The sequence below is a fragment of the Rattus rattus genome, chromosome X (assembly GCF_011064425.1).
Source record: "Rattus rattus isolate New Zealand chromosome X, Rrattus_CSIRO_v1, whole genome shotgun sequence".
NCBI lineage: Eukaryota > Metazoa > Chordata > Mammalia > Rodentia > Muridae > Rattus > Rattus rattus.
Window position 1 is genome coordinate 32,991,727 of NC_046172.1, and position 21,458 is coordinate 33,013,184.

The 21,458-nt window shown below is 41.3% G+C and overlaps 1 protein-coding gene across 8 annotated transcripts in view; it reads right to left on the reverse strand.

Moving 5' to 3' along the window:
• Sh3kbp1 (SH3 domain containing kinase binding protein 1) overlaps positions 1-21,458 on the reverse strand; it is a 347,694-nt gene that overhangs the window by 110,364 nt on the left and 215,872 nt on the right. For all 8 annotated transcript variants that reach the window (XM_032890004.1, XM_032890006.1, XM_032890007.1 and 5 more), the window contains one exon: positions 3,694-3,769. In XM_032890004.1, coding sequence (XP_032745895.1) covers positions 3,694-3,769 — 76 coding nt within the window. The remainder of the gene's footprint in view (positions 1-3,693; positions 3,770-21,458) is intronic.

Consider the following 21,458-nt stretch of genomic DNA (forward strand, 5'->3'; position numbering starts at 1 on the left):
TGAGCAGATGTAGTATATGTGCGTAGAGTAAGGGGGGTTAAAGGGGTGCTTCCTAGGAAGAGAGGAACTTTCAAGGGATTATTGAGCCTGAGGCTCTGGTACACCAAAAAGACATCAGTGGATAAAAGAGAAGATGTGCTTCATTGAGGCATGTGTCCAAATCCCAGGCAGAGGAGGAGTGAGATTTGGGTAGAGGAAGTAAGCAAAACTCCCGCCATGTCAGAAGTCATTTAAAGTCTCCATTTGCTCAATCTCCACTCACTATATAGCCAATGAGAATATGGCACTGTTCTAGGCTGCATGATAGGAAAATCAAATGCAGTATCTATCCTAAACCTAGAGGGATCAAAAATTTAATGGTACCAATGAAGCACCTCGTATCACTACTGTAGACAATTTATTTCCAAGAGGCAAGCCAATGATCTCAGAGGTGGTACAAAATGTCGAGTCACCAAGTGAGTACGGTGTAACGTGGAAAGTAGCCCAGTCACACCTCCAATCATACTTTACTCAGATTTTCCAAACCTACTTGTTCATTAAGAGCAGTGGTTCTCAACGTTCCTAATACCGTGACCCTTTAGTACAGTTCCTCATTTTGTGGTGTCATCCAACCATAAAATTATTTTCTTTGCTACCTCAAAATCTAATTTTACTCTTGTTATGAATCATATTGTAAATAGCTGATATACAGGATATCTGATATGTGACCTCTGTGGAAGAATCATAACTCTAATTTTATTACTGTTCTAAATCATCATGTAAATATCTGATATGCAGAATATCTGATATGTGACCCCCTGTGAAAAGGTCATTTGACCCCAAAGACATTGTGACCTACAGGATAAGAAGCACTGATCTATAGTCTTCTGCATCTATATGGAATAGTTCAGAAAGATGCTAGAGAGACTTGTCTTTTGGGGCTATTTCTCTAACCTACAGTGACCACAAATATGTACCAATTGTAATAAGAAAAAGGGAGACACCAGATGTGATAGGCTGAAGGTACCTCAAGGCACTTTGTTATGAATATTTAGATAGTTTTTCTCGTTAAGAAAATTATGACAAACTGTTCCCCAGAATGAGCTGCTGATGAATTTCAGCATCACGAAAGTCTTTTGTTTGGGGGTGGGGTAGGGAGAATGTTCCCTGCTTAAATAAATCTGAATCACTCAAAAAATACCAACTCACATGAGTATTTTTGAGTCACCATAAGTCTGAATCCTGATGTGGGCCTGTGGCTTAGAGTGCTGAGAAAACAGCTGGCAGGAAGAAAGAGCTCTCCTCTGTAGCTGGCCATCCTTTGCCATAGCTTTCTATTTTAGGCCAGAAGGAAGAAGCAAGCAGACTGCCTGGATGTTAAACTCCCGGTCCTTTCCCATCCTTCTACCTAAACACAGAGGTGGCATCAGGATCCAGAAACAGAAAACTGGTCCATAGGTTGGAAGAATTACACTGGTTTAGCGTTCCACTAAATAGCAATCGTAGGAGAGCAATTACTCTAAAATTTACTTTTGGCAAGGAAAGCCAAAGGGAGAACAGATACAGTAAACTTCAACTGTCATAGTTCTTGGAGAATGCCCAAGAGTAAACAACAAATCCCTCAAGACCTTGCTGACCTGATGCTCACCAACTGGCATATTAATATTAATTCCCATCAATATCATATTTTCTCATAGAACTGTTCACCTTCCTCTTTCTTTTGTCTCTCCCTTTGGTCTCTCTGCTCAATGATTTGGACTAGAAAAACCTTCCACACTGAGTCCTAAAGGTGTCAGGACTGAATGAGAGGATGAAGATGCTGGGAGGCAACCAACGGCTTTTCTTTGTCTACTGAAACATTCTGACTGCATACATGAAGCAGACCATGAGAATAAAGGCTAGAGAAATGAAAGCAAGCTATCTGTCTGCAGCCATGTCAGTAACTAATAACAGCCGATCCCCATAGGACTCTAAGGCAAAATACTCCAGTCAGTCTCTATAAAATCCCTTCTTTGCAGGTAATCATTTCCACCATATGATGTTTTGGGAGAGCCAGGCACACAGATGTGGTTCATTGATATTTATAGCACTGAACAAGGCGTGCACTAAAGGTAGGCCTCTACCACATGCTTTAGGTAGCTGGAGTGCCTGTAACAGTGTATATCACCTTTCCAGCCCAGGGGCCATGCAGGGCCCCTACAATTGAAGTTTCCAGGATAAATGCCACATATATCTTGAAGACTCTACAAGGTTGACTGACTTTCAAATTTTGCCTGAAGTGCTAGAATGGTACAAATCTTTGAGAGTCAAAATTATCTTGATCTATCTTCAGTCCTCTTAATAACCACTTACCACCTGTATCAGGTAAAGCCTTTGAAAAGTGTATTTAGTAGATCTCTAGGATTTGCCAAACCAAAAGCTAAGAATGTCATCAGAGAACATCTAAAACCTATAGCAGAGATTTCTCGGATTTGCCCATAACCTGCTGTTCCCGCTGAAGTATTATTGGGTAAAAGCCTTGATTTAAGAGTTTCTTTTGTTCTGTGGCTATAAAAAGGTTTCTGTAACTGTTTCTATATTGGAACATGTCATGCAGATCAACCTAAATGTATGTTCCCAGGCCACAGTCACTCATACTTGACTCATCAGAGACTATCTCTCTGAGAGCTATGGTTTCCTGTGAAGGGCTTCAACATTATTCTTAAAATACCCTGTCCAACATGGTCACCAATAGGCCCATGTGACTCCTGAGCACTAGGAAATGTGGCTACTACTCTAAACTGAGATACATAATACATACAAACCACATATGACACTGTGAGAATATCACACTGAGAAAAAGTATGCCAACTTATTAATAATTTTACAGAGATTACATATTTAAAAAGTTGTATGTACTTATTCTGACTTGAATACAATATATTAAAATTAGCTTCTATTTTAAATGTGGCCTCTAGAAAATTTTACATCATATACTAGTTCATGTGAGAGTTCTATTGGATCACACGGTTCTAAAATAAAACTAATCTTTTCCCATCTACTCACTTAATCCTTCTAAAAGACTTGGGTCTGCTTCTTGAAATATCTATAGAAAAGTATTCTATAGGTCTGAAAGTTGCTATAGAAATATTTTGAGGTATTCAAGCAAAGATATCAGGGTTGGAGAGATAGCTCAGTGGTTAAGAGTATGCACTGCTCTTCCAGAGGACTGGAGTTCAGATCCCAACATACCCACATCAGATGGCTCATAAATGATTGTTATTCCAGTTACTAGGACTCCAATGCCTCTGATCTCTGCAGGCACCTGAATTCATGTGCATATATGTCCATAAAAACACACATGCATACATGTAATCAGCAATAAAAAAATGTCTTGGGATTCTGGCATAAGTGAAACAAAAATAATGTTAGTTTAGTGATTGTTCCTGGAAGATCCAGGAATCCCTGATGTGCTTTAGTTAGCATTCCTGAGGCCTTTGCCCATCCAACCTGAGCCAATATGGACAAACTCTAGTTTTGCATGTTGGTGTAAGCAATGTGGTGGGAAAGAACCAAAACTGCCCATATGAAAACCACAGAAGAATTCTGATTCTATCTTACGCTGCAGATCTAAGGAAACACATTTCCATGCTTTCTTTCTTTTTTTTTTTTTTTTAGAGAGATGCAAAAACTTTCAGAGGTATATAAGGATTTTGGGTAGTTAAGGAAACTCACTCTTTGTCCTGCTGTCCATTTCTGTTTTCGATGGGTCTGGGGTTGATGTAGCTGGAGGTAACTTCTTCCCAATTGTCTGCGGAGGGAATAAGGTGATGGACACATCAGGATGATTCACTTCATTAATCAAAGGAACAAAATCAAATTCACAATGAGAGAAGTCCCAGATGTGGTCTTAAAAACCGCAGGCATAAGTTGAGGCTGTTCTATGGATAGGCTGCAACATGTTAATGGGTCTTCTCCACAGTGACCAACAAGGGCGTAAGATAGATAACAGATGGGGTAAAATAATAGAAAAGGCTCTTCGTACCTTCTATTTCTTTTTCTCTTGATACTTTTTATAGGTCTGTTATTATTTTTAAGAGACAAAAAAGATATAGTTGCCTTTATTTTATGACAAGCTGATCACATTTATGGAGGCTCAGTGCCTTTGCCCAGTGCAGATGCTCCAAAATAACCCCATGGGGAAAGAATGGAAATACATGGAAAGAAATGAAGGGAGGGAACACAGGGACAAGAGCTGCAGGAAAGGAAAGAGGAAGGTGGACAAGCAGGCAGACGCTAGACTGTTCAGAATCATTGGGCCTTATATTAATCCCTTCTTACCATCAGAGGTTTTCCTTACTTTGTAGAATATAAGCAACATAGTCTAGTCCTTTTTGAAAGAGCCCACCTATCTCCTAAAACAAAAGTAAGGAGAGTCCAGCTCCATTCTTACCAGTTGATTAGTCTTCCAAGGCCTAAAAGGTCCACACCTCAGATGCTATGCACAATGATTTGTTTTACTAAAACATCCGTACATATGTGTACACACACACACACACACACACACACACACACACACACACACACGCACTTTGTATTTGCTCTGACTTCCCTTATCTTTCATTTGTAGTGGACTCTAGTATTATTTATGAGTCATCTATAGGAAAAAGTGAATACCGTCTTTGCCTAAGATGTTCCTGACACCACAGGCTACCCAGCAGTTCAGAATCCAAATCAGACACATGAACAAACTCAGTGGTTCAGAGGTGAGGGCTGTTCCCACTCTTCTTTCTGTCATTGCTCCCATGTAAACATGATTAATGCCCAATGAAAAGAATCCACTGATATGAGAGAGAAACAGTTGTCACAACCAAATACCAGGTAAACTGACCTCCCAACAATGAAGTCACTGGGAAAACCAAACTTCTCTGTCTCTTAGACACACAAAGAGTAATCAGCTGTGTCATTTTAAAGCTGCCATGGTTGGAATTTTTCTTCAAATGAAACTCAACTGCCATTTTTTTATTTGAAAAGGTTCTTCATGTTGAAAACATTGAAACTACCATTAGATATGCATAAATCACAGAAAGAGGAAAAGATAAACCAAATCTCCAGACCTTCATGAATTTTTAAAAACATTTGTGACAGAAAGCCTTTCCATTTTACACGGTGACATTTTTATTTAGTGCCACAAGGCTCTCTATATTGGAAAAAAAGAAAAAGAAAACCCCGAATAATATGCCACCTTCTACCATTAAGTACTCAACTGAATAGTATTTTATGGTTCTATGAAAGTGTCAAGAAAGATGAAAAAAAGGTTGATGTTCTTCTGCTAGAAGGTCACGTTTTTTAAAGAAACAGTTGGGGATCATATTGAAAAGTGAGGCGGGAACCTGGAAGCTCTGGAACCATCAGTCACTGTCACCTCTGCCACAGGGCAGGAAGCACACCTGACAATCTCCTTGCCTCCCCTTTGGGGCATAGAAGGCTGGAATAAAGATTTCCACCCATTATGACATTAGGAAGAAGCAAACAAAACTAGTCTAGCTTCGCTCAAGCTCCTAGAACAAACAAATAACCTACTGTCTTAGGGTTTTACTGCTATGAACAGACACCACGGCCAAGGCAACTCTTATAAAGGACATTTCATTGGGGCTGGCTTACAGGTTCAGAGGTTCAGTCCATTATCATCAAGGCAGGAGCATGGCAGCATCCAGGCAGGGATGGTGCAGGAGGAGCTGAGAGTTCTTTATCTTCATCCGAAGGAAGCCAGAAACAGCCTCAGCATCCTCAGGCAGCTAGGAGGAGGGTTGCCAAGCCCACCCCCACAGTGACACACTTCTTCCAACAAGGCCACACCTTGTAATAGTGCCACTCCCTGGGCCCAGCATATGCAAACCATCACACCCACCAAAGGGGATAGAAAATAAATGGCTTGGGCTTTAAACCCAAAATGCCTTCTCCTAGAGAGAGTCCAGCAGATCTTACATGCTTATTCTTTCTCCGTTGGTAACACAGAAAGTGCTGCCCTCATGCCTGACCTCCTGATCAGTGTTCAAAGTTATCACACACCAAGAAAGAGCACTGGTTGAATACACTTAAAGAAAAAAAAAAACAACTAATGCTCATTCTGGCTTCTCTCTCTCTCTGTCTGTCTGTCTCTCTCTCTCGTTTCAGAAAAATCCAGCGCAGTGGCCTCCGTGGGTCCCAGCAATATGGGTCCCAGCAATATGGATTATGGTGAAGCCCACATTATGCTTATCTTCTGGAGCAATGGTGAACCTCAAATTCTTCATCTTTGTGGGCCGTGACTAGAAGTCTAGAAGGTATGCCATGTTCCTCTCAAACTAGTCTGGTCCCATAGGGATTCCAAAGACAGGAGGCACAGTAGTACTTCTCTGTTTGCTAGAAGCGATAGCTAGTTAACTGGCCACGCCTGAAACCTTGTCAGCAGAGTGCATTCCCAGGCCCTGCCCCAGACTTTCCCAATCAGAAACTCTAAGGATAATTGCCCGCAGTCTCAGAGAAAACACACCCTCCACAGGACTCTGATACATGCTCCAGTTTAAGAACCATTGACCTGATATAGCAGGAATTCTATTAGTGAGAATTAGATGTTCTTATTGGATTAAAAACTCAGTGTCTGCTCCCATACTGGGATACAGCATGAAACATTTTTAATGCTTCCTCCCCACTCCTTTCTCTCTCTTTCCACAACATGCTCAGCACTTTCTCTTTTCTCACTGATTTATGAACTTAATGTTGCTTTTTAGACTACACAAATGTATCTGTCATATATAACTGAAGCTCAGCTACAAAGCAGGCCCACATACACACATACAAATAAAGCGTAGGGACTAACGCACGCCTACTGCTGTGCCTGGGAGACATCAAGGTTAGGCTTTATTCTAGGCTGTGCTATAGGCCCAGGACACTCCACCTGAGGCCTCCTTCCACAGAAGAGGCAACTTCTCCCCTGTTGTGAGTATTGTAACGAAGATGATTTGTCCAGGAGAAGCGGTAATGAGATCAGCTAGTGGCCTCATTTCTCATTGAGTGACACCAGAAGTAACAGACACTCAACTTCTACTCTCTACCTTGGCCCAACATTTCCTTTTGCTTTCTGTGCAAGTGCCTAAACATCTTCCAGCATAAGCACTCATGGTGACCTTGTGTGCTTGTGCCCTGACCCAGAAGTGACTACTAGGAACAGCAGTAAATATGCATACAGAGAAACACAGACCTGAATATGCCACAAGTAGCCTATTACTTTGGACATGCTTTAAGACTCAGTAATTATTACACTGGTATCACTTTTTGTCTGTCTTACCTACATTCCAAACTCCATTTAAGATCCAATTTAGTGGCTAGAGGGATGGGTTAGTAATTAAGGCATCTAACTGCTCTCGCAGAAGACCCAGGTTTGGTTCCTAGCACCTACATCATCAGGTGACAAACAGCTACCTGTAATTTCAGTTCCAGGGAGTCCAATGCCCTCTGGAGTCTGATGATATCTGTACAAATGTTGTACATATAAATTTATCTAGGCACACAATATATGCATAAATTAAAATAATAAAATATATTTAAAAAATAAAAAAGGAATGAAGAGATGGCTCTGTGGTTAAGAGCACATACTACTCTTGAAGAGGACACAGATCCCAGCACCCTCTGAGCAGTTCGTAGCTATCTGTAATTCCAGTTCTGGGGGATCTGGTGCCCTCTGCTGCCCTCCAAGGGCATTGTGTGAACATGGTTTACATCCATGCAAACAAAGCACCTATGGATGTTTTATATGTACATATATGCATATATGTGTATAAAAATTTTAAAACAGAACCTAATTTCTAAAACAATCAGAAAATCTAGTCCTTTGAATAATGAATGATATTAATCATCCCTCTCTCTCTAATTCTTGCCAAGATCACTAAGCACATTGGGTGGGGGGGGGAGGTCTTGTTTTCAGTGGGAGTTTCATATGACTGTATTCCTAACTCCATAAGATCCATCAAGGCAGCATCAGAAGAGATAAGCACCATATGATTTCAATTAGCAGAGCAAGTAACTTTTTCCCTTTTACATGCCAAGATAAAGACAATCACTGGTTTGAGTCCAGGAAAATCCAGTTTCCAAATGATGAATGTATCTGTTTCTCTTTGTGACCGTGGAATATGAACACAGCATGTTGCTCAAATAATTGGTACAAAATCACTCCTCTTCAGTCATAACTCAGACACAAACTCCCCTAAATGTAAGAAGTTTCTAATTACAGGATAAAACTTAAATTCCCCCTCTAAAATTCCCCTTTCCAAAGACCACTCCATACAACTCTCGCAATCCAAAGGCAGCCAGGATCACCGGGGCAGGGGTGGAGGCCCCTGCATCTGAGCAGTTGGCAGGGCCTCCCTGTCCATAGGTCAGGCTCTCTGGCAGCTGCTCTAGAAGTGTATGACGGTTTGAGAACCTACACATAGCCATTACTCATGCATCTCACACAAAGCCAAACACGCGGGTAAAACCCAAGATCAAAGATAGCTTTTACATGATGTTCTTTATACAACAGTAGCATCTGACAGTACCCCTTTCTCTTCCTGTCCATTATGGATTCATTAGAGCCTTTACAATATGAAGCAAGAAAACAGAGCAGGAGCCAGGGAGCTGTCGAGCACTGAAACAGCAACTTTGTGGGGCTTGTTCTCCATAGTAGTATGCTGAGGGCTACCCAGAGGGCACTCTGGTTCCCTTTATCCTACTCATCTCTAGGATACAGAGAGGTAGAAAGTACAGGACACAGGGATGGGAGGCAACACAACACCACGTCTACATGCAACTGTATCTGAAGCTTTTCAAGTGTTTGTTTTCCACCAGACCTCTCCTCTTTATTTTCACAAATCCTTTCATGAACGCCCATAACTGATGGCATTATGGAGAGTGTTCTTGGCTTTCAGAAGGGAGAGGTAGGAACCGAGTATGTCAGAGCCAGAAAAGAATAAGTACAAAGAGCCTTCTTTACAATGGATTGCCTTGTGCGCTCCCACCAAAAGGCTTCTCAGTTAAAGTGTTTAACTTGTCGATCTGCCTACATTCGGTGAACCTCACTTCAACTGTGTCATGTCAACCCCAAAGATAGGCCACAGTAAAACACAACTTGGAGGTTTAAAAATAAAAGGCATGGTCCAGTACAGTAAACAAGAACATTTATGGTTCTAGGCCAGGATCGGGTTTGTCTCTGGCATATCTCCTATGTTGGTATGTGAATTGCAACATTTAGGGGAGCATTCTCTGAAGTCTATTTTTTAAAAGGTGACTATGAGAAAAACAAAAGGTTAAGGGTAATCTTCTAGGGCATGGTGGCACAGGCCCTCTAAGCATTCAAGCACTTGGGAAGACTGGGCAAGAGAATTGTTGAATATAGGACCAGCTTTGGAAGCACAGCAAAAACCCCTGTCTCCAAAAAAAAAAGCTAAATAAATAAAATAAATAAATAAATAAATAAATAAAATAAATAAATGTGAGTTCAAAGATAATTAATTTTTTCTGATTATGAAATTGAGTATAAGACTTAAGAGATATTCAAATGATTTTCATTTACCTGAGTTGTCTTGAAATTTTAGAAACCAAATTCTGTTACCTGAATTGTTTTGAAATGTTAGAATCCAAATTCTGTTGAAGCTCTTTGCCTGACCACAGTGAAAGCCTTGTCTGAATCACAGCTGCTTTGGAAGCACTTGTCAACTATAACACATTTGGTGGTATAGTTCCACCAAATTGAGCAGGACCTAGATGTTCGTTATTTTCTTATTTCACAAAATTTGAGGTTAGTAAATGGTTGCTGGGTAAAGCAGGGTGCTAGTGATATCATCTACTCCCTGCTAACCCTAGCATAAGCAACCTCTCATGTCAAGTACATAGACGGGGAATGTCCTTCTTGACAAATCAGAGGACCCCTCTTCTTCCAAGAACCCCACTGTTCTAGTCATTGTTATACATCAGTATTCCACAGCTTGGTCAATGGTAACAGCACTCTGCTGACATTGACCAATCAATGTTTTCCTAGGTCCCATCGCATTTGTTGTAATGCACACACATGTGTCTCTACTTGCATACACATATGCACATGTACATACACACACATTTCATCCTGAAATAATCTTCAGAAGTGTATCCCCCTACAATGTTCTACTTACCAACTAATCGCCAAAATACCTAATCCCTAATTTGGTAAATTTGGAAACCACTGAATACTGGTTAAGTCCTATAGTTATTATTTAACCTTATCCTTAGGTTTCTCTCAGTGTATTCCAGTCTTCTCCAAGCGTAGAACTTCTTTTGACAGCTAGGAAGACACCACAAGGATGAGTAGTCTACCGAACAAGTAAGTGAACACCATCCTTTTCCTGTGTTCTTCCCTATCATCTCTGTGTCCTAGGATCATGACCTGTAACTGGCCTTCAATAACAATTGTCATTATACCTCCCAGTGGATCCAACATATCCCTCCCTTCCTCTTGGACTCTGATCTAGAGCCTGTTACTTGCTCGGTGATTACATCAATCATTTTTCAGACAAAGATCCATTGATTTATCATAAGACAACTTTCAAACACCCTTTACACCTCTTAACGCACCCTCATGAAAGCAATGAGAACATGTACTGCTATTTTGTTACTGCGCATGGAGATCCGCCAAGAAGAAATATGATATAATTCTTATATCATGCTATACCTCCTTACAGTTCATATCTTCTCTTACCTCTCAAGACTAATAGCAAACTTCCTCTAAATAGAGCATGACCTCTTGATTGAACCTGGGAGTCTTCCATCAGGGCTTCCAGAGTTTCCTCTTTCAATCTGTCCATAAACAGCCTTGATATCTGTCATTTTACTACATATGTGTGCATATATATGGATTTTATGTTTGTGTTTATCTATGTATAAGTACATATGCGTGCACGCATATATGAATGGGAGAGAGAGAGATGGGGAGAGGGAGAGGGAGAGAGGGAGAGAGGGAGAGAGGGAGGGAGGGAGGGAGGGAGAGAGAGAGAGAGAGAGAGAGAGAGAGAGAGAGAGAGAGAGAGAGAGAGAGAGAATATATAGAGCATTGCTTGTATTAAGAATTTGAGCCAGGCTCTCAAGCTAGCTTATCATTGACTCTATTTCCTGCCAGGATGTGATTTGGCTCATTTGTCTGTTTATTGAACACCTCTAAAAGCATGCCTTTAAAAAGTAAAAGAGCCATACAACAGGAAGAGGAAGGGTGATGACTGTCTCTTTGTGAAATCCAAATAACATTCGCAGTTAGCTGAGGCCTCCACCCAGGCTTAAGTGCTCAGTGAGTTGCGGCATATAATTCAGAGAATATTAAAATCATAGACATTGACTCTCCAAATATCTGACAATATATGAAAATACTGTTTGTATTTTACCCATACTGTTCCCAGGAGAGGACCTTGCCCACCTGCTTGTTAAAGAATCATCTTATTCAAAGAATATGAGCAAGTCAACGTGAATGTCCACTCACATAGCACTTTTACAAAATACAACCTGTCATTATACTTTAGGAGACTATTTTTGCTGTTATAACAGATAAAAGAAAAATTATAAACACCCCTTCTCCCAAGGGAATCAATCTCTCTCTCTCTCTCTCTCTCTCTCTCTCTCTCTCTCTCTCTCTCTCTCTCTCTCTAACAATGCCTTCATTTTACATCATTTAGAGACTTTAGAAACAGACTAGATAGGTAAGGGAGAGAAAGAATGGTATGAAAGCTGTGAAAAATATGTCTTTGGTTTATCATGCCTTAACATCAAACGTGGACCAAGCTACAAGGTTCCCATGAAGCAGTTCAATTAATTCACACACAAGAATCCACTCTACTTGGTGTGTTTCTTTATATAATCAAAGTCACTTTCACCAACCTGGGGATGGCATCCATCTCCTTCCCCAGTATAATTGAGTACGACTCACCTGTAAGACTCAAATAAGGCCCAGCAGGTAATGTATCAGCTTTAACCAACATCTTCTATGGGCATGAATCCAATACTTACTCATGATATGGTTATATGTAAAGCATACTTGAGGGCAAAGCCACCTTTTATTCAGTTTTCTTTTAGAACACTAAAATGAACACTTTCGCCTTGGTAGTGAATTCTATTATGGCTACTGTGTATAAAAACGTGGAAGGTTTGGAGTCCTAGATCATCAATGAGTTTGAGATTAGCAGTAGGGTCAGGCTCATTAGATACACATAGTGTAAAAAAAAACAGTAAAATAAAAGTATATACAGATAGAGGGGAAAAGAGTTGTTAGCCAATCTACATGAGGAAATTAGCTTCAAAGATGGCAGCAGTGAGGCTTGTGCTAAATTCAGAAAGATGAACAGGAGTTGGCCTAAGAATGTAGTAGAAAGGGTGTTTTAGTTGAATAAGAAGCGAGGAAGTAAGGCAAAACTGGATGCAGGAATGGGGTGGAGTAGGTGTACTCAAGAGACTGCGGCAGGAGACTCACTTGAGTCATGAGCAGATGTTCACGATGTGATGTAGGTGGAGGCACACACACCGAGAAAGAGAGACGGGAGCTTTAGGCTGGGTAAATTAAACCACTGGTACGATAGCTTGTGGCTTATTCCCTAAGACATCTGGTCACCAGGAAATGGAAAGAGAGGTGTGATGATCCAATTTGGGATGTTAAGACCGATGACAAATGATGAAGAAACAAAAGGCTAATGTAAGGCGACAGTGGCAAAGCAACACTGTCCTCTGCTCAAAGCCCCGAAACCATGCTTGCCTAATTAAAGCTCACAGCGGCTACAGGCACAAATCGGTGATTGCAAACTGGTAAAAATATGGCAGAAACCTTTCCGATTTTGTCCTGCCCTTGAGTCTATGTGTGTGCATACCACACAGTGAGTGCCAATCATGTGCAAAATGACAACAGTAAGTTCCTGGGAACTCGGAGGAGTCAGTCACAGAGAGGAGTCCCAGGGTTCAGGGACCTAATGGAAAGGGTCAAAGAAGCTGTATTGCTCTGTGCTCTGCTGCCAGTGCTGAGACTTGGTGGCAAAATAATAGGTCTGTAACAGCTCTGAGCGGTTTGCTTCCTGGGAAAATACCAGTCAATCTCCCGTTTGAAAACTAAAACATTAAAAAAAATATAAACACACGAGAATCTCTTGACAGATATAAGAACACCATCGTTTTCATCTGACACATTTAAAGTAAATTGTTTAATCAAGTTTGACTCCAAAATTTTTTCCCAAAAATTGTTTCCAGAGAAAGAGTTCTGTTCTTCAGAGCAGGGAAGGAAAATGAAGCAGCCTCAGTCCAAAAACAGATCACACTTAGAGCCATAATTTGTTGCATTGTTTTTAAGTAGAACTACAATCTTTAAAAAAAAAAAAGCTTAGAGCACAGAATGCAGTACTACTGAGCCTTAAAAAGGCAACTCTGCCACCATAACGTAAGTGATTCTGGTAGATATTATACTAGGTGAATTAAGCCAGTCATAAAAGAAATAGAAACGGGGATGGGGGAGCAGGAACTCTGCTGTATCTTTGGACTCTGCATCCATAGAAACACATCAGAGTTAAAATACTTGGGAAAGGTACTGCCTTTGTGGTAAATCATCAGAACTTCTTCTTGTCATCATTTCTTAAACAAAGAAGTATAACAACTATTTATATTTTATATAGGAGATGAACATCATAGGTTTTGTTTTCCATTAGGGGGCAGTTCCCCTAAACAATACCCATAAATATCAAAGAATGACTATATTGTCTAATTCTGTTTATTCTGTGGAGCTAGGAATCCAAACCTAATAGTAAAGTACATTCCAAACTATAGTTCCATTTATATACGTTATCTATGCTATAATATGCCTCATTCTTAGGTGAAATGGCTCTATAAAAGATAATCCACTGATTCCATGAAGCCCTTCCTCAAATCTGGCTCATACTAAAGTAATTCTGGTCTTAATGCTGTAAGATTTATTTTTACTTTCATCACTAGCTCCACAGATTTCTAAAGAATAATTCTCGCTTTAAAGAATCATATGGGCTCCCCTAACTTACAGATGGACAGAGGAAACACATGTAGACTTGAGGACTCAATCCATAAAATACTTATTGTATAATCAGGAGACCCTGACTTCGACCCTCAGAGCCCACAGAGAGAGCCAGGGGGTGTTGTGCACACTTGTAATCCCAGCGCTGAGGAGGCAGAAAGTAAAGAATAATCAGGAGCTCACTGACCAGCCAGTCTGGCCTAATCAGTAAGTTCTAGGTCCCTCCGAAAGCCAGTCTCAAAAGCCAGGTGAACATGGATCCTAAAAAACAATACAGGAACTAGGCCCCCAGTCTTCAAACTCACAGGCACAAACATGAATACACACAGACACAAGATATTTTAAAAGGCTTTCTGGTGTTAGTTTAGACATTGTTGTTCACTATGAAAAATGAATTCAGGTCATATATGGATTGAAAATGGGAGTTTCCTAGTGGTCAGGTACACAGCTGACATGTTTTCTGTGTACATGGCAGTACACATAGAAAGATGACTTCAAAATATCTCAAGAGTAGAAAGCCCAGTGGGGCATATTGGAAACATGTTTGTAATTCTAGCATTTGGGAGGTTGGTGGAGGACAACAGGGAGGTTGATGGAGGATGAACAGTGAGCTTGAGGCTAGCTGGAGCTATTCAGAGTTAAAAAAAAACAGTGGGGGGAGAGAAGGAACATCAATTACGGCGTACATTGCTCTTGTAGAGGACCTGAGTTTGATATCCAGCACTGATGTCTGGCAACTCCCAACCACTTAGAAGGACAGCTCCAAGGGCATCCAATGCCTCATGGGCACCAGTAATCACATACATATGCATTTATGTGTGTATGAGACACACACACACAAATACACACACACACACACACACACACACACACATGTCATTAAAAATAAGAAGGGACTGGAGATATGGTTCAGCAGTGAAGAACACTGGTGGCTCTTCCAAAGAATCCAGATTGGATTCCCAGCACCTACATGGTGATTAAAACATCTATAATTCTAGTTTCAGAGGATCCAATATCTTCTGGTTTCTGCAGGTACCAGTAATGCATTGACGCATAAACATGCAAGAAAGTAAAATGCCTATACACATAATTAAATACAAATAAAAGAAACATCAAAATAAACAGTCAAGAAAAGAATGAAGGTTCTGGGGGTCCTCAATGGAGGAGTTAGAGAAAGGACTAAAGGAGCTGAAGGGGCTTGCAACCCATAAGAACAACAATATCAACCAACCAAAGCCCCCAGAGTTCCCAGGTACTAAACCACCATCCCAAGAGTACACATGGACAGATCCATGGCTCCAGTCACATATGTAGCAGAGGATGGCCTTGTTAGAAATGGGAGGAGAGGCCCTTGGTCCTGTCAAGGCTCAAGGCCCCAGTGTAGGGGATGTCAGGGTGGGGAGGTGGGAGGGAGTGGACAAGTGGGTGAGGGGGGACCCTCATAGAAGCAGGGGTAGGTATCCAGTTTCTGGAGGGGAAACCAGGAAAGGGGATAACATTTAAAATGTAAATAAAAATAATATTCAATAAAAAAGAAAAAGAATGAAGGTTCTGTAAAGAGAGGCCAAATTAACTTAAAATTGGGGCATTCTAGTCACAAGTGGACAGGACATATTAAACAGTATGGGCAAATCGAACCCATATTTTGTGCTTCCCATGAAAATGTCTTAGGTGACAAAGACAGAAGTGCCCTACCATGCAAGAGGAGCTCTCATTGTCCACAACCTTGGTTTTCTGACTACTTCTTTTTGTTTGTTTCATTAATTAGGATGAAGACATGATGGGATAGGGCTGCCCTGCGCACCTCTAAATCATTCCAAGTGCCCTATGCATTAGATGAGCTTAATATAATACTTTTGTCAAACAGCCATTCACCATCTATCATTAAATGGTAGTATTAGGGACACCATAATGAAACAAATTAACTGTTTCTTTTGGCATTTAGTGGTAAATTTTGTACTGAGGGTAAATAGTCTCTAAAAGCAACTTTACTGGCTATGTGATCTTGGGCAAATTATTTCACTTCTCCATATACCAGTTTCCTCTTCTAAAATGAAGCCAATGATAAAAATGTCATGAATTTTTCTAGAAGGATACAATGACAGGTGTGTGTAACATGCTTATTGTTAGATTTTGCTGAATTCAAAAACTCAATCTGGCCATACAGACTGCTCAAGGGCTAAAGAGCTTGCCACACACGTTCAAGGACTTAAGTTCAAATCTCAGAAACCCACAGTATTGTTCTCAGAAGGGGCAGATGGGGGTCGCAGAGTAAGACGAGCCGTATTGGTGAGGTAGTTTATTTGAGAGACCCTGCTTCAATGAAGAAGTTAAAGGTGAAAAGAGAATGATTTCCAACATAGGCCTCAGGCTTCCACATGCATGATCACACATGTGCACAAATAAGCTTATACAAAATGCATGCATGTATACATACACCACACACTCATGAGAGAGAAAGTGAGAGACAAGAGAGACAGAGAGAGAGACAGAGAGAGAGACAGAGAGAGAGAGACAGAGAGAAAGAATGAAAAAATCAATCATCAGAATACCTTTATGTGAATTCAACTTTGAAAGAGTGCTCTATTAGACAGTTTTTTTTTTTCCAATAGTAGGCTAGCCAACCATTTGCCACCTTTACGTAGGGGTTGGAGAATGGCTTTTAGAAGACAGTCACAGAACAAAGACATGCCTAGAGGACACTGATAAATCTGGAAACTGGGAAGGGATTAAAAAGAGCACCTATTGGTCCAGAGCTGCTGCTGGGAGATTAGTAGAGCAGAGGGGAACTGAGATAGGCCAAAGCCCACAACCCACAGACATTTCCAGTCAATAAAGGCAGCACCTCCAAGGGTTGGGGAATTAGCTTAGTGGTAGAGCGCTTGCCTAACAAGAAAAAGGCCTTGGGTTCGGTCCCCAGCTCTGAAAAAAAGAAAAAGGAAAAAAAAAGGTGGCACCTCCAATGAGTGGTCAGAACAACATCCCGGAGGACCCTCCAGTGTGTGCCCATGCCAGCTGCTTCTGCCTGCATCCAAACTGTTATCTACTGTTGATGATGGAAAAAAACAAGGCGTGTGTCTGGGGAAAACGGCCTGTTGTCTGAGAACAGAAAGCCTTTTATTGAGAGTTTTGGTACTCGGGAGCAAACACACCACCACAGAAAACTATCCCAAGCCATCTTTTTCAAATTTTGGCACCCATTCAGTAACGGATGAGGAAATTCTAAATTACTGGACCAAACAGATACTCCTCCCAAGGTAATGGGCCAAATGAGACCACACACTCACATCATACAGATTTTTAAAGTCACTTGGAAATTATTAACAGATACTTAACATGAACCGTTGAATTCACAATCCTCTACCTGGAAGTGGCCACACCTCAGGCCAAAAGCAGCACTGAAAGGCTTCTTTCAAGATTAGCAAGGGCACTGGTGAAATGGCTCAGTGAGAAAGCTGTCTGCTGGCAGCCTGATGACTGATGATTGAGTTCCTCTTCTAAGACACACATAGTGGAAGGAGAGAGGGGACTGACACCAGCATGTCATCTACATATGCACACATGCACATGAGAGAGGGGGGAGAGGGGGGAGAGAGAGAGAGAGAGAGAGAGAGAGAGAGAGAGAGAGAGAGAGAGAGAGAGAGAGAGAGAGAAGGAGGGGGGGGGAGGGAGAATCAGCAAGAAAGTGCTGGAACACTGTTCAGATACTAAGTAGGATATCTGAAACTCAACAAACCTTGTAAGCAATGCAGACCACTGTGTAAATCGCAAAGCCCAAATTGTTGTCAAGGAAGCATTCTATCCTCGGTTGTAATGTAGGAAATGTCAATATAATGTTGTCTTAGGGTTTTACTGCTGTGAAGAGACACCATGACCAAGGCAACTTTTACAAGAACAACATTTAGTTGGGGCTGGCTTACAGGTTCAGAGATTTGGTCCAGTATCATCAAGGCAGGAGCATGGCAGCACCCAGGCAGGCATGGTGCAGACAGAGCTAAGAGTTCTACAACTTCATCTGAAAGCTGCTAGCAGAATACTGACTTACAGGCAGCTGGGGTGAGCCCATGCCCACAGTGACACACCTACTCCAACAAGGCCACACCTCCAAATAATGCTTCCCTGGGTCAAGCATATATAAACCATCACAAACATTGAGAGGAATCCATGCAGTCCACCAATTCTAGTTCTCTGAGATCCTCCATGGATCTACAGCCTTAAACAGAACCTTGAGGGTCAGTGAGATGGCTCAGGGGGTAAAGGTGTTTGTGACCAAACCTGATCACCTGAGTTTTACATGCTAGAAGAATAGAACGAACTCCCTCAAGTTGTCATGTGAACTCCACACACACATTATATCAAGCATACCCCATCCACTATCTCTAACACACAATGGGGGTGGGGTGGAAAAGAGAGAAAGAATATAAATGTGCAAATACAAAAAAAATAAATAAATGCATAAATGTAATTTTCATTTGTACTTATTATTTTAATTGTTTTTTTTTGACACAGGGTTTCTCTATGTAGCCCAGGCTATTCTGGAACTTTCTCTGTAGACCAAGCTAGCCTTGAAATCACAGAGATCCATCTGTCTTTGCTTCCTTCCCAGGTGCTGGGATTAAAGGTGTATGCCACCACTGCCAAGCTATGAAGAGAATTTTTAAAAAGTTTTCAAATAGAAGCTGGGTCCTGGGTCCAGGGGGTTGAACCACAAAAGTAGAACCCACAGTTCCACCACAAAAAGAAAACCAATTGTGTCCTCCAGCAGTTAAAGGGATCTTTCTAGAAGGCTGTAATAATATGTGAAATTTTATAGATTGTTAAACAAATAAAAAAGCTTAAAAAATTCTTGTGTGTGAAGACAATTCTGTGTCTGATATGATCTCAACCAGTTAAAAATGTATGGCGAACATTTTACCAAAAAGGATCTACAGATTCAATGCAATCCCCATCAAAAGTCCAATCCAATTTTTCATAGAGTTAGACAGAACAATTTGCAAATTCATCTGAATAACAAAAACCCAGGATAGCTAAAACTATGCTGAACTCAAACAGTATAACAGAGCACTATTGACAAAAAAAAAAACAAAAACAAAAACAAAACAAACAAACAAACAAACAAAAACAAAACACCAAAAAAAAAAACCTGCATGGTATTGGTACAGAGACAGACAGATAGACCAATGGAATAGAATTGAAGACCCAAAAATGAAACCACATACCCATGGTCACTTGATTTTTGATAAAGGAGCCAAAACCATCCAATGGAAAAAAGATAGCATTTTCAGCAAATGGTGCTGGTTCAACTGGAGGTCAGCATGTAGAAGATTGCAGATCGATCCATTCTTATCATCCTGTACAAAGCTTAAGTCCAAGTGGATCAAGGACCTCCACATCAAACCAGATACACTCAAACTAATAGGAGAAAAAGTGGGGAAGAGTCTCAAACACATGGGAACTGGGGAATATTTCCTGAACAGAACACCAATGGCTTATGCTCTAAGATCAAGAATCGACAAATGGGATTTCATAAAACTACAAAGCTTCTGTAAGGCAACAGACACTTTTTTTTAGGACAAAACGACAACCAACAGATTGGGAAAAGATCTTTACCAATCCTACTGAAAGACCCCAGCTTAGCAGCAGTAACGCCATTTTGCAAGGCTGTACTTAAGATGACTGGTTCAGGGAAAGGTTAGAACACTGAGTACACAGCGGCTGCCAAACAAGATGTGTATGGTTGAAGGCATGGCAACAGGACGACTGCGGTTGAGCGCCTGACAATGAGAAAAGCCCCGGGAGAGGTCCCACACCCTGGTGGGGGGGGGGCCGAGTCAGCCATTATGTTCCAAAAAGGTAGCTAGGGAACTTGCCCCCCGGCTAAACCCTTGCCACATTAGAATCCACCAATTATATCCTGTAACCATACATCTGCTTTGCATGCTTGCTTCTGCTCCCCAGAATCCTATAAAAAGCCCATCCTTGGTTCCGTGGGGCGCGCCAGTCCCCCGAGTGACTGAAGCGCCCACAGGTGCCTGTGCCTGTGTATCCCGACAATAAACCAAATCCTCTTGCTGATTGCATCCGGTGGTCTCGGTCTGGTCATTGAGTTAGAGGGTCTCCATCCCGAGGGAAAGTTCTCCCTGAGAACTTTTCACTACAACTGATAGAGGGCTTAAATCCAAAATATACCAAGAACTCATGAAGTTAGACTGCAGGGAGACAAATAACCCTATTAAAAATGGGATTCAGAGCTAAACAAAGAATTCACAGCTGAGGAATGCCGAATGGCAGAGAAGCACCTAAAGAAATGTTCAGGGGTTGGGGATTTAGCTCAGTGGTAGAGCGCTTGCCTACAAAGCGCAAGGCCCTGGGTTTGATCCCCAGCTCCGGAAAAAAAAAAAAGAAAAAGAAAAAAAATATTCAACATCTTTAGTCATAAGGGAAATGCAAATCAAAAACAACCCTGAGATTCCACCTCACACCAGTGAGAATGGCTAAGATCAAAAACTCAGGTGACAGCAGAGGATGTGGAGAAAGAGGAACACTCCCCAATTGTTGGTGGGATTGCAGACTGTTACAACCATTCTGAAATCAGTCTGGAGGTTCCTCAGAAAATTGGACATTGAACTACCTGAGGACCCAATATACCTCTCTTGGGCATATACCCAAAAAGATGCCCCAACATATAACAAAGACACATGCTCCACTATGTTCATAGCAGCCTTTATTTATAATAGCCAGAAAGTGGAAAGAACCCAGATGCCCTTCAACAGAGGAATGGATACAGAAAATGTGGTACATCTACACAATGGAATATTACTCAGCTATCAAAAACAATGACTTTATGAAATTCGTAGGCAAATGGTTGGAACTGGAAAATATCATCCTGAGTGAGGTAACCCAATCACAGAAAAACACACATAGTATGCACTCATTGATAAGTAGATATTATCCCAAATGCTCGAATTACCCTAAGTGCACAGAACACATGAAACTCAAGAAGGATGATCAAAATGCAGATGCTTCACTCCTTCTTTAAAAGGGAAACAAGAATACCCTTGGCAGAGAATAGGGAGGCAAAATTTAGAACAGAGGCAGAAGGAACACCCATTCAGAGCCCCACATGTGACCCATACATATACAGCCACCAAACTAGATAAGATGGACGAAGCAAAGAAGTGCAGGCTTACAGGAACCGGATGTAGATCTCTCCTGACAGACACAGCCAGAATACAGCAAATACAGAGGCGAATGCCAGCAGCAAACCACTGAACTGAGAACGGGACCCCCGTTGAAGGAATCAGAGAAAGGACTGGAAGAGCTTGAAGGGACTTGAGACCCCATATGTACAACAATGCCAACCAACCAGAGCTTCCAGGGATTAAGCCACTACCTAAAGACTGTACATGGACTGACCCTGGACTCTGACCTCATAGGTAGC